Genomic DNA, 16000 nt, shown 5'->3' with positions numbered 1-16000 from the left:
ACCCGGTCCAGACCCGGTCCTGCGCGACCCGCCGGGAGGTGCCGTTGCGCATGCGCAGAGCAGCGCCTCCCGCCCCGGTCGCCTGGGCCCGCCAGCACCCGGCGCGTGCGCAGCGCGGGCTGTCGCCTCGCCAGCGCACGCCCAGAGCTCCGCGCATGCGCTTAGCCACCCTGCCCGCCTCCCCCGCGCCCGCTCGCGAGAGCGTGATGACGTTGCCTCCTGGCCTGCGCCGTAACGTCCGTACCGGCGGGCCCCGCCCCCGCTATAAAAGCGGCGGCGGGCAGCGGGCGCCATTGTGCTGCGGAGCAGGCCGCGGCTGTGGCAGCTTGCGGGCCTGCAGCGCCGCTCCCCGCGCCTCTCTCGCCGCCTCTCTCTCTCCCTCTTTCTCTCTCCTTCTCTCTCCTCCCCTTTCTCTTTCTTCTCCTCTCCCTCCCCCTTCCCCTCCCCCCCCCTTTCCGCCGCGGACATGCCGCGCGTCTATATCGGCCGCCTGAGCTACCACGTCCGGGAGAAGGACATCCAGCGTTTCTTCAGCGGCTATGGCCGCCTGCTCGAGGTCGACCTCAAAAACGGGTGAGCGCCGTCCCGCGGCCTAAAGGCCGCCACCGCCCGGCGGACGCCCCCCGCCCCCCCTTTGCCGTCCCCGGGGTCGGGCGGGCCGCGCCCGCCGCCCTCCCCCCCCCCCCCCCGCCCCCACCATGTCGTCGGCCGCTCCCGCCCGCGCTGCCGCGTGGCGCCGGGCTCAAGATGGCGGCGGCGCGGGGGGGAGCGGGGGCGCTGCGGCGGGGCCGGCTCCTATTGTCCCAGCTGGGCCGGCGCGGCCCCCCCTGCCCCGGGAGGCGCGGGCGAGCGGCTGACGGGGCCTTGCTTCTCCCCCCAGTTACGGTTTCGTGGAGTTCGAGGACTCCCGAGACGCCGACGATGCCGTTTACGAGCTGAACGGCAAGGATCTGTGCGGGGAGCGTGTGATCGTGGAGCACGCCCGCGGGCCCCGCCGCGACAGGGACGGGTACAGCTACAGTAGTCGCAGTGAGTACGGGCCCATCTTTCTGCGTGGTTATAAGGCTGCTTCGGGCAAGGGGCAGGAGTCGAGGGGAGGCGGCTCGGCTGTGTTGGCAGGGCAGAGCCGGGGGTGATTGAGTGGATGGGACCGAGTCCCGTGGGGCTGAGGGGGTGGGGTGTCGGTATCTCTGCGAGCATGGTAGTAGGGGATACCGGGTGCATCGCTGGGAGCAAGCTATTCTGCTGACTTGGTGCTGCAGGCGTTTTTCTTGGCACCAGCGCTGCGCTTGGATACCCCCTAAGAAATCGAGGAGGGCAAATATGTGAAGCAATTCTGGCTGCAGAACTGTGGCCATCTAGAAAGGGTTTCTCGTTAATTAGAAATGATATGCTCTGCTAATTTAAGGGCTCCGGTGTTCTTGGGAGCATTTAGACGAAACGGTGATGTTCCATCACTAATGTTAATGAATAAATACCGTTGCGTAATTGGGGTAGAAGCACTCAGCTGTGAACTTTCATGTGAATGTTTCAGTTGAATATGGCGGGGGGGGCGGTTTTCAAGCAGTGATCTGTTGTACTAAGTGGGGGATGTTATAAATGTTTCTATGTTCAGCTAACTTGTATAGCTTCTTGAGCTGAGCTATATAGAGCTTAACTGGCCTAGTACTGTTAATTAAAAGTACTGAGGTTCATCTTTCAGTAATGTAGAAGCGTGGTGTTTGGGGGGGTGGGTATCTGTCTTTTTAAAAAGAATCAAATGTATGTTGTATAAAATTGTTGCATGTTCAATTCAAACTTTTTAACAAGTCCTTGATGTTTCAATTTAAAAGTGACCAGTGGGGCTGAGGCTGTGTCCACTGAGGCTAAGATGACTGCCTTTCCTGATTGGCCATGGCTTTTCCATACATTCTGTGACCCTTGCCCTATGACCCTTTGGCTGACCTTACCGGAAGCCATGACGACAGCAGCCTTTTGCCATTAGACGCAGGGTGATGGTGAGGATTCCAAGGGTTAGACAAAACTGGTTAAACTGAACTAGGTGACTGTTACCTTGCGTGTTTTGTGGCCAAACCACCACCAAAAACCTCATACTGTGATGTAAGTACTTAGTGTAACTAGTAAACGTTTTTGTAAAATGTAGAAATGCATGTAATCAGTTAAGTTTTATATTTTACAATGTTCTGTAAAATAAAACTTAGCAAGGTGAATCTAATAAGGAGCAGTCACTCTCTAACAGATCTTAGGAGCACAGACTTGTAGGATTTTAGTCTGTTTGATTTGCCATTAATATAGATTATGGCAAAATTGCAAAGTTTATTGGAGGCTTAGAGAAATAAAGTCCTACTCCAGTAAATATAACTGTTTAACTAACTTTTTCAGAACATTTAGTTTTCTTCATGCTAGGAGACGATCTAACTTTATTTCTTTGTACAATAAAGGTGGGGGTGGTGGCGGATATAGCAGTCGGAGACAATCTGGAAGAGATAAATACGGACCGCCTGTTCGTACAGAGTACAGACTGATTGTTGAAAACCTTTCCAGTCGCTGTAGTTGGCAGGATTTGAAAGTATGTATTAACGTTCTATCATAGAGCCTGTTGTGACTAGCAGGAAGCAATAACTTCCCTTAATATCAATGTTCATTTTGATTTAGGTAGAAGTATTTGTGCATGAATGTTTACATGTAACTAATGCTTCTTGCATTTGCTCAGACTTGTCTTAAGCTAATGTACTTCCAGAGTGTAAGCATGTGGAATGCTTATGTAACTCTTCATCTACTCCCTAAAGGATTTCATGAGGCAAGCTGGTGAGGTAACCTATGCAGATGCTCACAAAGAACGTACAAATGAAGGAGTGATTGAGTTCCGATCTTACTCAGACATGAAGCGTGCCCTGGACAAACTGGATGGCACAGAGATAAACGGAAGGAAGATAAGGCTGGTTGAAGACAAGCCACGGTCAAGCCATAGGCGATCTTACTCTGGCAGCAGGTCAAGGTAACTTTTGGGACATGTCAGTCTCTGCATCAAGACTACTTACACTAAGAATAGGTATAGGTAGCCTGACTGGCAATAGTTACCTTCAGTTGATATTTCAGGAGTAGGGTGATGCCTGAGAATGGAAGGAATTACTTTACATAATACAGCAAAGCCAGGTTTGAGAGTTTTTCACGTGTGAAATGTCAGATGTAATTCATTGACAATATATTGAATGTGGGTGGATTAATAGTACATCTTGATGTGGCCATGCTTGTTTCTGAGAAGCTCTTTAGCAGCTTTTCGCTCTTGGATAGCGTAGGAGGGCACACCAGGCAAAGAATAAGGGCCAAATTACATTTTAAATGTTTCTAGGTCACGATCTAGAAGACGGTCTAGAAGCAGAAGTCGTAGAAGTAGGAGCAGCCGCAGCAGGTCCCGTAGTGTCTCCAAAAGCCGTTCACGGTAAGTGATGCATTGGTTTCTGTTAGTATGGGAATTGCTAATTATTGATTGATAGATACTTAAAACTGCCATAAGTACACTTGAGTTCATGCAGAATAAACTCTGTCTCTTTTTGAAAGATCTAAATCCAGGTCACGAAGCAAAGACCGCTCACGTTCCAGATCTAAAAGCAGGAAGTCTAGATCAAAGAGCAAATCGAAACCCAAGTCTGACAGGGGTTCACGCTCTCACAGCAGATCCAAGGAGAAGTCTGAGAAGTCACGGTCCAGATCCAGGTCCAGGTCTCGATCTCCCAAAGAAAATGGTAAAGGAGATGCTAAGTCTAAGTCCAGGTCAAGGAGTAGGTCTCGTTCCAATTCTCCACAGCAGCAGCCATCTGCCAAGGCTCGTTCAGAGTCACCACCCAAAAGAGCTGCATCGAGGTCCCGCTCCAGATCTCGTTCAAAATCTCGCTCACGATCAAGATCTAGTTCAAGAGATTAAGACTACAACTCTCCTCTTACATTGCACACTATTATGGAACATTTTCCTACTTGTCAGGCCATTAGTGTTATGTTAGTACTTCAGAAGTTGGTTTTTTCTCTTGCAGGAATGAATGGCCTAAGAACTAAGTAATGAGGCATAAAGGTTTAATTTGTATCCCAAATTTGAAAACACGAGATCGGATGGTGGTGCAAAGCAGGAAAAGTCCCCCTTTTGTAGAAATTCAGCTAAAAGTTTGATTTTATAGCATTTCCGCAGGAGTAACTTAACTCCTCTTAAGTGCAAAGTGGTTTTTATATTAAAAATAAACTGAATATAAACAGGCTTAAATCTGGGCTTTTTTGAAAGTATAATTTTTTCTTTTTTTTTTTTTCATGGTTTTAGAACTATGGGTATCATTAGCGTAATAGGTTACAGCTTGCTGCCAAAGGCAGGATTGCCTTGCTGGGCAGGTCAGATAATTCTCCGGTTTATCTTAATTTGTGGAAGCAGGCTGCAAACTATATAAACTGGTAACAATACTAGGAAGATTTTAGACCAGCAATAAACTCAAGTTGGAGCATTTGTGTTGTATCTTAATTTGCCAAAAGAACATTCCCCCCCCCATACTGTGACTGTATTAAAGGTAATAAAGGTACTCTGGAACCTGTATCGTACAGTATTGCTGAAAAATCCTATGTTTCAAACTTGAAAGCTTTCTGACTTCTTTTTCTTGAATATCATGTGTCACTGTTGTCAGACACTAATGTGTCTCTTGGATGTGGTCCAAGTCACTAGTATGTTGTATGGTTTGTCAGCCTCTAAATACCTATTGGATATGAAAACTAGGTAAATAAAACTGTCTTCCCTCCTTTTTGACTCATTTATGTTAACATTTTGCTTCAGACTAGGAGAACTATAATCCTGTTGTGTGTAAGTCTGAACTTTATTGGAAATGTAATCTCTTTGAGCTAGAGTTCTAGTCTTAACAAGGCTTTGCTAAACCACAGTTGCCAATTCACTTAAATTGTGGAATAGGACTCATCCCAAAAATTCCCCTTTATAGCTAAATTGATTTTTGTAACATGCAATAGCAAACATTAGAACTGCCTTGTACTCTTTATACAACGTGTAGTTTGACTTGTATAAAATTAAATTGGTGACTCAAACTCTTGTGTTTATTGCAGTGTAATGGGATTCTTTTTCTGCCTCGTGCTGGGGGAATCACAATTTATCCTACTTAGCTCTTTTGCTGGAGTAACAACTTTGTTTTAGTGAGAGACTTGGGAGCTCTTGAAATGCACTTGGTTTTGTGCTTGAGACCAGCACTGTTTGTCCAATACATTGTCCTTTCTTCAGGCCTGACTGGATGTGAAAGCAGCACCTCTGACTGGTCAGAATTTTACACATCTGTTAGGATGAATTCGATCAGGCACAAGGAGCACATCAAGTGCATGTTCAAATGCGATTTGATGCCAACTTTTCTTTCCTGGAATTGCTTTATGATCTAAACAGTTCTCTTGAAAATTAATACTCAAGTTTCTTGCCATTTTCTGATCATACCTAGTAAGCTTGAGCTTTTGCCTGTTGCATATGAGTAGCTGTGCTAGTACAAGAAGGGATTCCAGGATGAATAAAGTTAGTTTTGCCCGATAAGCTCACATTCCTAATGGAACCTGAATGGAAGCAATTACATGGCTTGTGTTGCCGTAAGATCACGTTAGTGTTGCTTTTATATTGTACAATTTTCCATGCTGTTTCTATCCCAAGGATGGAAAAGCAGCTGTATTGGAGCTGCCAAGCCAGGCTTCCCCATGACTGTTCATGTAACCCTGGAGTCTCACAGATATTTCTGGCGTAACTAAACCCACACTTCTGCAGAGTGCATTTAGTACTAAAGTTTTACTCTCTGCACCTGGAATGAGGTGACTCCTGTGTTTACTTAATCTGTGATAAGTAATTTTTTTTTTAAATTGAAGCTGTTTTAGTTGAGGTGTATTTTAGCATAATGACTAGAAAAATTGTATGCTGTAGTTCTGATCACTGCAGGTAATACCTTCTCTGCATTGGATTTCAAGTGGGGGGAAGTACTGGGGACTTTGTACAGAAGTCAGACTGTGCAAGAATAGTTTAATGCAGGTTTACAGCCCTAAGCTACACTTGTGGAAATATTTACCTCCCTTAAACTTGTTGACACAAAAGCATTATGCCCCCTTGATTTTATTTATGCTGAGTAGTTCAGACTTCATGGAGAACTGTTCCTCTGATTAGCCTCCAGGGGTCTTCAGTAAAATCCACGTTGCACTCCTCGAAACAAGAATTGAGCTTGGAGCTTGGTAGATTAAAAGGTATATATGTGTATTTTCAGTACCTGTGTTTGTCTTTGTGGTAATAAAACAAGATGTTAATTACTTTTTTGCACGTGCTTGTGGGTGTAAGTAATGGCTTGTTTCTAAAACTGATTTCTAGTGCCAGCATGAGAATGTCTTGGCTTTATAGTAGCCATTAGCACCCCAATCTTGGTTAACTGCATAATGATGGCTTTCGCCAGCTATATTCCTAGCTTTCTGAAATGAGGTTGTTATGACAATGGTTATGTTTGAAGTCATCTTTATTCATGAATTACTTACAGGGAGGGCCTGGATTGGATTTAACCAACCTGCCTGTAACTCCTTTAAATATCGAAGATTTCTTTTTCTGGTACTGAAGCCACATGTGATGTCTTTCTTGGCTGCTATGCAAAACAGAAATGGCCCTTTACTGTGCAAATGAAGCAGGAATTCCTTGGCATGACTTGCATCCTTCTGGATTTGTTTCCTCTGAAAGCTAGTAGGATTTCATTAGTGCCAGACACTGAACCAGTGCAGTTAAGCGCAAGGCTTGTGGTAACTCTTCAAAGAACCCACCAACAAAACCCAAACACTAATCCCTCTGGCTCTGTCGGCACCATTTGTCGTAGGAGCAGAAGACTGACTGGTGTATTTGTGATCACAAGTGTGATTATTTCTGAGATCTCTCGTAGGTGTTACAAAAGCGTGGTTTGGATAAATGTCTTAAACTTCATAGAAGAGACTGTAGAAGACTTCCATGATTGCTGTGTAACACTCTACTGTTTAAAAAAAAGTGAAACTCAGAATCTGGGGCTGTATTTGGAGTCTGTTCCTAGCCTTTTCCTGTATTTAAAAAAGCATCCCTCTCTGTATTTTGGTGTTTGACATAAATGCAAGTTCTGTCCTTAAATCAGCGATCCATGTGATGTAAAATACTTGCTTTAAAGTTAGATGGTGAAGACACTTCCCCTTTAGTGTGTCTCACTTAAATCCTGGCAGATAGTAGGAAAGTGTTTCTACTTCATGTAGGTGGTGAGTCAGAGTGAAGCCACCTATAGCCTTGGACGTGAATCGAAATCTTCCTTGGACACTGGCTATCACACACAAATGGGGAAATCTGGTATTAAACAAAATTCATTCTTGCTCAGAGTTCCTGGGTGACCCATCATTTGTGTGCTTTGAACTTAATCTCCTTGACTGCCCATATCAGGAGGTCATAAAAGAGAATTCTTTTTCCCAGCTCAAAAAGGTGTTTTCTTCTGTGCTTTGGCTTCTAGCTCAGTGCTTTGATGGAGAAGAGAACAAATGCCTAATGCACCTGGTCTGGGGAAGAAGCAGGCTGCAAAATGTGATTATTCCTGATCTAGGTAGGCGACTGACTCCAGTCCTGAAGCATGGAATGAGGTAGTGCTTTAGGGTTTGGGGACTACGGTGAGGATCTAGCTGGCAAGGAAGGTAATTTGTCCCCAAAGGCAGTGAAGGGGACAGGTGAATAGACATGCTTACTTCCTTTTTGATGCCGAGGCCCAGAAAGGCTTACCTTCACCTTTACATCCACAACATGTGACTTCCAGAAGCCGGTAATGCTACTATTCAAGTCCATGCAGGTGGTTCTGCTTCAGCAAGTCACTGTGCCACCATGAAAAAGAACGCAGCATACTTTAATAGGCAGACATACAGCCCTCTTTCATGCCAAGTGTTCAGAAATCATTGCTTAAAAAAGAGCAGGAGATGGACTAAGAACAAGAGGATTTAAAATGTGCTGTTGTAAACCATACCCTTTGAAATGGCTATTTACGTTACATCACTAAAAGAAAACGGGGACAGTATGTTGGCTTGCTGTAATGAAGAGCACAACTTTTGTGATTGATGTACACCAAAGTAAGTATCTCACCTAGCAATATTACTATGCTTAGAGTGAAACTGTGAGTGGCTTGAGTAGGTGACACTTCTTTTTCCTACTATAATGTTTCTACCTCTAAATATTGTGGATTTAGAGTCCATTTATGATTGGGAGCTTACTCTGTCCCAAACAAAGATTTTAACCATCTTTGCATGAGCAATGGGGAGGGGCATTTAAAACATGATTGCTGGATTTATTATTCACACGTGAGATAACTGAACTGTTTCCAATTTCTACTTAAATCTAGTTCAGGTTGGCGTTGTAACATCCACATGGCATCCACAGAGCAACTACCTAAGTGAAAGAGCTGGGAAAGTAGGAATTTGGCTCAGGAACCTGGAAATCCCAGAAACTGAGCTGAGCTGATGTTTGGTATGTCCTTGAGAGATGATGCAAAATTCTGTGATCATTTGAAAGATGCATAGTTCAAATGTTGATCAGAAGGTAAAGTTCCTGTGACAGAATTAGCAGATCTTTGCTGTGTTTCTTGTGCGCTTTGTAATGTCTATTTAACGTGAATAGGAATGCATTACTTTAAAAGGTGAGAAGCAAAACTAATACAAATATTGCTTTGCGTAGTGGCAGCTATTAACTGTTCTTGGGATCATAACAGTATCTGTTAACATTGTGATCAGCCCTTTTGCCCCGTGTTTTGTTTTGTGGTTAGGTGGAAAGAATCAAATAGCAGAATGTGGGCTCTTAACTCTCAAAGCTTCTTCATGCATTATTATTTTTGCTAAATGTGTATGTAGATGTCAGAGGGGAAGTTTCAGTTGTTTCATAATCCAATAAAAAATTGAAATAAAGAAACTGCTCTGAAGTGGCTCATAAACTTCTACCCTTTTAGCTACATCTGTCAATAACATGTCCAAGTTGGTTGGATGAACATAGGTGCACTCCTATACAAGAAGGAATGGATCACAGCAGCTGGTATGATCCATACCACTGAAAAAATAGTGGCAACAGGAAGATGTCTACAGCTAATGCCTACTTCAGGATGTACTTCACAACAGTTCGTACTAATACTGAAGTTTTGGACATGATTCTGGGTGATTCTCTGACTCAAGGGCTACATCCTCTTCCTCTTGTTCACAGAAAGTGACTTCTGCAAGGTGGTCTACTTTAATGTAGAATATCTCAAATACTAATTTTTAAAAATTAGTATTTTTACTCATTTTAAAAGCAAAAGCTTACATTTTGCTCCAATGTTTTGCCTTTGGGCAAGAACTGAGTACAGTGATTTCAGTCCAAAATACAGAAGATAGTGGAGGGAAAGCTCTGTGGGTGACGCCAGGGTTGGAGGCAACTGTAAGATGCAGCCTGTGCTGTCATGTTTATGGAGTTGTGGGGGGAATTACTTGGGCAAATTTATTACTGGTGTGTGCAGCTCCTGGAATAGGATTATCCTGTAAATGTGAATAAGAAAAGTTACTGCCATTAAGTCAGCAGGTGTTAAATAGATCACATCTCATCTGCTTGGTGTAATCACAATGTACAGTTGCACTCAGTTGATCAACTAGTCGAAGAGCAATGTTTCTCCTAGAAATGGGTGAAGTGCAAAAAGCTTTCCCTTGCACAGCATTTGTGTTCCTTGTTCTGCTTGGTGTCAGCTGTCAGCATCCTTGCTCAGCACCAACATAAGAGGAAAATAACACAGCAAAGTCTCTCATTATCACAGTGGCACGACAGTGATGCTGTACAATTAACCTGGGGGGCAATGGCAGGGTGCAACAGCTGCCCTAGGGTGGCATCTCCTGTTCTGCTCCACTCTGTGGTACAAGCATGCCACTCAGCATGGAGTAAGTGCTGACAGCACCTGGGGAGATGTGAGAAAACATTTTGAAAGAGCCTCTCCACCTACCTTGTCTGGGTCTATTTCCTGACAATTAAAAACTGTTGCTCTTTGAGCTGAAAGTGTAATAAACCATTTGCCATAATTTAGGTGTCACCTACGTATGTTTGACAACACAGAGCAGAATTGTTTTGTAGTTCTCCATACATGAAAGCCCCCTTGGAGAGCATGAAACTGAGGCACAGAATTGCAGTGGCTGGCCCAGTGGGAATAAAAGCTATGGATGCCAGTTTGTACTTCAAACTTACTGCTGTTGCTTCATGTTTTGCAAGGTCTCTATCAGGCTTTTGGGTCAAATGAGCATGGGACATGACTGTGGGTGAGGACGGGAGTGGCAGACACACCCACCTGCAGATGCTGCCATCCTGTGAGTAGCAGAATGTGTGGGCATAAATCCTGGCCTAATGTGTCCCAGAGCATCTCTTGTTAAGCACAGCCCTGCTGCAGTCTGCACTAGTTAGGTCTAGTGGTATTAATGGCATAGTGGAGTCTGATAAGCCATGTCAGAATAAATTAAATAATAAAAGCATTACTAAGAGCTAAGTTTAAATAAAAGTTCATAGAACACAGAATATCTCGAGTTGGAGGGGACCCATAAGGATCATCAAGTCCAACTCCCTGCTCCTCACGGGACTAAAAATAAACCATATGACTGAGAGCGTCGTCCAGACGCTCCCTGAACTCTGACAGGCTTAGTGCCGTGACCACTTCCCTGGGGAGCCTGTTCCAGGGACCGACCACCCTCTCAGTGAAGAACCTTTTCCTAATGTCCAATCTGAACTTCCCCTGACGCAGCTTCATTCCATTTCCTCGTGTCCTATCGCTGGTCACCAGAGAGAGGAGATCAGCATCCCCCCTCCGCTGTCCCCCTTGAGGAAGTCATAGACTGCAATGAGGGCATCCCTCAGCCTTCTCTTCTCCAAGCTGAACAAGCCAAGTGACCTCAGCCGCTCCTCATAAGTCTTGCCCTTGAGACCTTTCACCATCTTGGTCGCCCTCCTCCGGACACACTCTAGCAGTTTGATGTCCTTTGTGTATTGAGGTGCCCAAAACTGCACCCAGTACACCAGTGCGGTGTAGAGTGGGACAATCACCCCCCCTCGACCAGCTAGTGATGCTGTGCCTGATGCACCCTAGGACACAGCTGGCCCTTTTGGCTGCCAGGGCACACCGCTGACTCCCATTCAACTTGCCATGAACCCAAACCCCCCGATCTCTTTGCACGGGGCTGCTCTCCAGCCTCTCGTCACCCAGTTTGTACATATAAGATGCTTTACACCAGAAGTTGTGGAAATGGAAGTTGAGGCACAGGAGGGAGAAATGGTCTGGTATTATATCAGCCAGAGGGCTCACTGGGAAGCCACGGATGCCTCCTCTGTTTTGCCTAAAGTAGCTGTTTCCCAGGAATTCATCATTCTGAATTCATGATTTTTTTATGGCAAGCATAGCCAGGAACAGGGAACCGATAGGAGAAGGTAAATGCTGGGTTGCTCTTCAAGTGACAGAGTTTCGCTCTGCTCCTGATTCAAATCTATTTGAACCTCCCACTGCAGCATAAAAGGATTTATATGGGAAGACCTTTTTCTATACTGTGCCACTGAAGGTTTGTTTGAAAAGGTGAAAGAGGGCAGTAGCAGCAAAGCAAATACCTGTTACTTTTTGATTTTCAGGATCTAATTGCTTCATCAGATTCTTCGACTTCATCTTTTTTAATGTATTAAAAATTTTGGAGTACAGAACTCAAGGTGATAAAAAAATGGCAGATTCTCATGCTAGAAACCAAGAGCTTGTTCCAGCACTCCCTGAAGCAATCAAGAACAGCCCTTGCCCTGGGTTCGGTATGGCAGGAGCTGGCCTGCAGGGTGAGCCAGCAGTCACCTCTCCCCAGCCGGTCCAACACGCATTGAGTGCCGTTCTCAGCAGCTTTTTGTGCATTTTTGGTCCTTGTGCTTCCAGTCTTGGTTCCTTCCACTCCCACCTTCTGCGGATAAGTAGGACAGACATTGTGTAAGTGTCTAAAGGCACACTTCTTGTGTGGCCATAAAATACTAAGGGGTGGGCAGGTAAGCTGCCGTTTTTTGACCAGAGCACTTAGGAAGCACTCCTCAGCGCTGCGCAAGAGCAAGTCCTACATTTCCTCCAGAGAACTAGTTCAAGCGACCCTTTTGCTTCCCAGCGATCTTGGGGATTTCACGTTAGCATTCCCCAGTTATTCTTTGAGCCTGTGGTACGGGTGCTGAGGACAGACTTCCCCCGCTTCGCTGGGGCAGCCATGCCTGTCTGCCTCAGACGAGGCCTGGGGAACTGGTTTGGTGTCCGGGGCGGAGGACACACTACCTTCAGTGATGTAGTCTCATTGCTCTCTGAGATGGGTGAGGTTAATAGTAGTGACTTAGAGAAAAAGCAGCTTCTGGCTTTCAAGCCCCCAGTCCCATCTAACCGAGGAGAGAAAAACACTGGAAAATTGTGTCAGCCACCCCACGGCCACTGTGCCCGGCAAGGATGGGGGGCGCTGGGACCCCCAGAGCTCAGCATTTGCCTTGGGGTGACCAGTGCCAGCCTCGGGCTCCTCAGCGTCCTAGGGACAAGGGGCTCCGTGCGCGCCAGCCTCTGCCATGGGAAGGGCCGGAGGCGCGGGGGGGGAGGGCGGCCGGCCCGGGCTGGGGGGCTCCGCGGCCCGGGCGTTGCCCTGGCGACCGACATCCCCCCCCCTTTCCCCGCCAGGCAGCTCCCCGAAATCCTGCGGCGGGATTAACACTGCCACTGCGGCGTGGAGGAATACACGGGTTGCCATGGCGACGGCGCTCATTAAGTGCATGCATTTTCAACCTGCCCAATTACCGCCCCCTCCCCCCCCCCCCCGCGCACACACGCACACTCGCACTCACGCGCGCGGCCCGGCCCAGCGCCCCTCCCGCGCGGGCTCCGCCGCCCAAGCCCCCCCCCCGCGCCCGGTGCGGCCCCTGCTCGCAGCCCCGCCACCCCCGGGCCGGGCCGGGCCGGGCCGTGCGGGCGCCTCGGTGGCGGCGGCGGCCCAGCCGTAAGGCGGCTCTGTGCAGCGCACGCCGGGCAGGGCAGCCCCGCTGCGGCTCGGAGTCAAGCGCCCTGGCCGGGCCCCGGCCGCTGGGCCCCGCTGTGGAGGTAAGGAGCGCGGCCGGGCACTGCCCAGCCCGGGGGCCGCCTCCCCGCCTTTGATTTTCCCCCACGGGGGAGGCCCGGGCCCGGGGCTGGGATAGGATGGCGGGGCCGGGCCCGGGCCCGGGCCCGCTCCGCGCCGCCCCCTGCAGCCGGGGCGGCCCCGGGCCGGGCGGGGGAGGGACGCTCCGCCATTGCCGCCTTTCATCGGAAGCCGCCCCGGCTCGGCGGCGCCGCGTCCTGGCCGAGGCGGGCGGCGGGGGCACGGTACCGGCCGGGCCGCGGCGGGGGGAGAGCTGCGGCCGGGCGGTGGAGGCGGCCGAGAGTGGAGTGGAATGGAGCGGGCCGGGCCGGGCCGGGGGCTGCCCGCCCCGCGGGGGGACGGCGGGCTCGCTGTGGGCCCTTTTAGGACTGTAACATTCATGTGCAGCAAAGTATTTTTTCTCAAGGCAAGCCACTATGCCCAACAGTGGGGGATATCTTAAGCAAAAAAACAAGAAGAAAAAAAAAAAAAAAAAAAAGGACGTGCAGGTGCTTATCTCCTTTGGGCAGGTTCTGTACTGGTGCAGCTGCAGGTCCCAATGGGCTGACTGGTCCCAGCTGGGTGTGTGTGGTGCCAGGCGCTACCCGGGCATGACCCAGGGGTGCCGACCAGAGACAGGGAATGGGACTGTTCTTCCCCGGCTTTCCCAAGGGATCCTCTCTGGGACACACAGAGGTTGGAAGCCCCTTCCAGGGTGGATGCTTGACCGTGTTCCTTCTGGTGTTTCTCAAACACTTCATGAGCACATGCTGTCCTGGAGCCTGAAGATGACACCGCTGCAGTCCTTGAAAGGGTCCTGCAGTATGGAGGGCATTAGTCCAGCCTAGCAGGACACAGGACAAACAGCCCAGGCTACAGAGAGGATGCTCCACATGGTCTAGGACAGGTTCTGGATTTATTTCTTTACTAGTTATAAAAGAAGATAAAAGACTGGACACTTTGAAATGTTTCGGGATCACGTATCAATCCTCTTTGGATGTTTCTGACTGCTTATGAGTGTAACTTGCACTTGTGGAAAATGATCCTGTGTTATGCCCTAACTCTGTGCAAGGCTGGATGCAGCAGCAGGCCTGGTGCTATCAGTATGCAGTGGCTTATGGCAGTAGAGTGGAAGGTGGGATGCGGGTGTCCCCTTTGTGCCTCTCTCAGCAGTGGCTGGGGGTCTGTGCCCAGTCAGAGCTGCCCAGGCTTCAGGCTGCCTTCTGGCCTCAGCATTGAGCTTGGATGGTGTCACCTTGAGCCCTTTGTGGTGGCACACGAGATCACTGGTAACTGCTCATTCTCCCCATCTGTGGGTCTGAGCAGATCCACAGGCCCAAGAGCTAGTCCCGGTGGCAGTGACACTCCTGGGGACAGCAGGTGGCACCCAGCCCAAGTGTCTCTGCTTTGTTAGCTGTGTCTAAACCTGAAGCTGAAGGCAGCTTGCTGCTCTCTTGCCCTTCTCCCTCTGATCTCTATCTTCGCAGAATCTATTCCGTGTTTTGAAATGTGCAACACGAGCAGCGTCTTACTGCATGGAAGGACATTTCATCCTGTTTTGAGATGTTGATAAAGACCATGGTCCATTCCGAACCTCATCCCACGCTGCAGCAGAACCTAGGAGGACTTTGTGGCTCCTGGTTTATTCCAGAGGAGGCATTGCCTTCTGGGTTTACAGCAACAGTCAGATTTGGAAGGGAAGAGGTGCGTATGTTTGCCTTTCTCCACTGGGCAACCTGCATGTGCAAAGGGTGTTACTGAGTGTGCTCCTGTGTGTATGTGGAGCAAATACTTTCTGCAGTGCCATTAGTCTTTTAAACACCTGCCCTGGGCAATGCCAGAAGACAGTGGAAGATCCAAGGGAGCAGCTCCCAGGCCACCATGTCTCTGCAGTGCTCTGGTGTACAGCTTGCAGTTTTAGCATGCTCCCAGCTGGTGCTTTTTCTTAAAGGCTCAATTTTGCCACTGGAGGTAATTAATAATCCATACTTCAGCTGTTGTTAAGGATGGGGAAGTTCTGTGTGGAAATTCCTGAAAAAATAATTCACAGAATCACAGGCTGGTTGTGGTTGGAGGCACCTCCAGAGGTCACCTTGTCCAACCCCCTGCTCCATCAGGGCCACCCAGAGCCAGCTGGACCATGTCCAGGCACCATCTCCATGGATGGAGACTCCACCACCTCCCTGGGCAACCTGTGCCAGCGCTCAGCCACCCTCACAGTGAAAAAGTGTTTCCTGATGTTCAGAAGGACCCTCCTGTGTTCCAGTTTGTGCCCATGGCCTCTGGTCCTGTCCCTGGGCACCACTGAGAAGAGCCTGGCTCCATCCTCTCTGCACCCTCCCTCCAGGTATTTATACACACTGATGGGATCCCCCTGAGCCCACTCTGCTCCAGGCTGAACAGTCCCAGCTCTCTCAGCCTCTCCTCTTAGCAGAAATGCTCCAGTCCCTTCATCACCTTCATGGCCCTTCGCTGGACTCTCTCCAGCCTGTCCCTGTCTCTCTTGTACTGGGGAGCCCAGCACTGGACCCAGCACTCCAGGGGTGGGCTCACCAGTGCTGAGCAGAGGGGAAGGATCACCTCCCTCCACGTGCTGTGAAACTCCTCCTAATGCAGCCCAGGACACCATTTGTTCGCCGCCTTTTCTGCAAGGGCATATTGCTGGCTCATGGTAAACCTGCTGTGCACCTTTTCTGTCAAGCTGCTTTCCAGCTGGGTGGCCCCCAGCATACACCAGTGCAGATTTCAGGAATATTTAAAAATCTGAGAAGCCACAAAGCCGATGAACATGTTAATATTGTTTGAAATAGTTATTTTAAGCCAATTTTGTGATGAAAAGAAACACATATTTTGA

The 16000-nt window shown here is 48.5% G+C and overlaps 1 protein-coding gene and 1 long non-coding RNA gene across 3 annotated transcripts; both read left to right on the top strand.

Annotated features, from left to right (window-relative positions):
* Positions 1-290: 290 nt before the first annotated feature.
* SRSF6 (serine and arginine rich splicing factor 6) lies at positions 291-5073 on the top strand. Its single transcript, XM_052790896.1, has 6 exons — positions 291-573; positions 881-1029; positions 2442-2569; positions 2790-2998; positions 3353-3442; positions 3562-5073. The coding sequence occupies exons 1-6, from the start codon at positions 467-469 to the stop codon at positions 3923-3925; spliced, it is 1047 nt and encodes a 348-aa protein (XP_052646856.1). The 5' UTR covers positions 291-466; the 3' UTR covers positions 3926-5073.
* An 8387-nt stretch (positions 5074-13460) lies between these two features.
* LOC128143549 (uncharacterized) lies at positions 13461-16000 on the top strand. Of its 2 annotated transcripts, none has more exons than XR_008235793.1 (2): positions 13461-14850; positions 15413-16000. It is a non-coding gene; the product is annotated as an uncharacterized LOC128143549 (long non-coding RNA). The 2 variants fall into 2 exon arrangements; XR_008235791.1 differs by having other exon boundaries at positions 15264-16000.

The sequence above is a fragment of the Harpia harpyja genome, chromosome 1 (assembly GCF_026419915.1).
Source record: "Harpia harpyja isolate bHarHar1 chromosome 1, bHarHar1 primary haplotype, whole genome shotgun sequence".
NCBI classification, from domain to species: domain Eukaryota; kingdom Metazoa; phylum Chordata; class Aves; order Accipitriformes; family Accipitridae; genus Harpia; species Harpia harpyja.
Note: the sequence above shows the minus strand (reverse complement) of the source record. Positions and strands in the feature narration are given on the sequence as shown.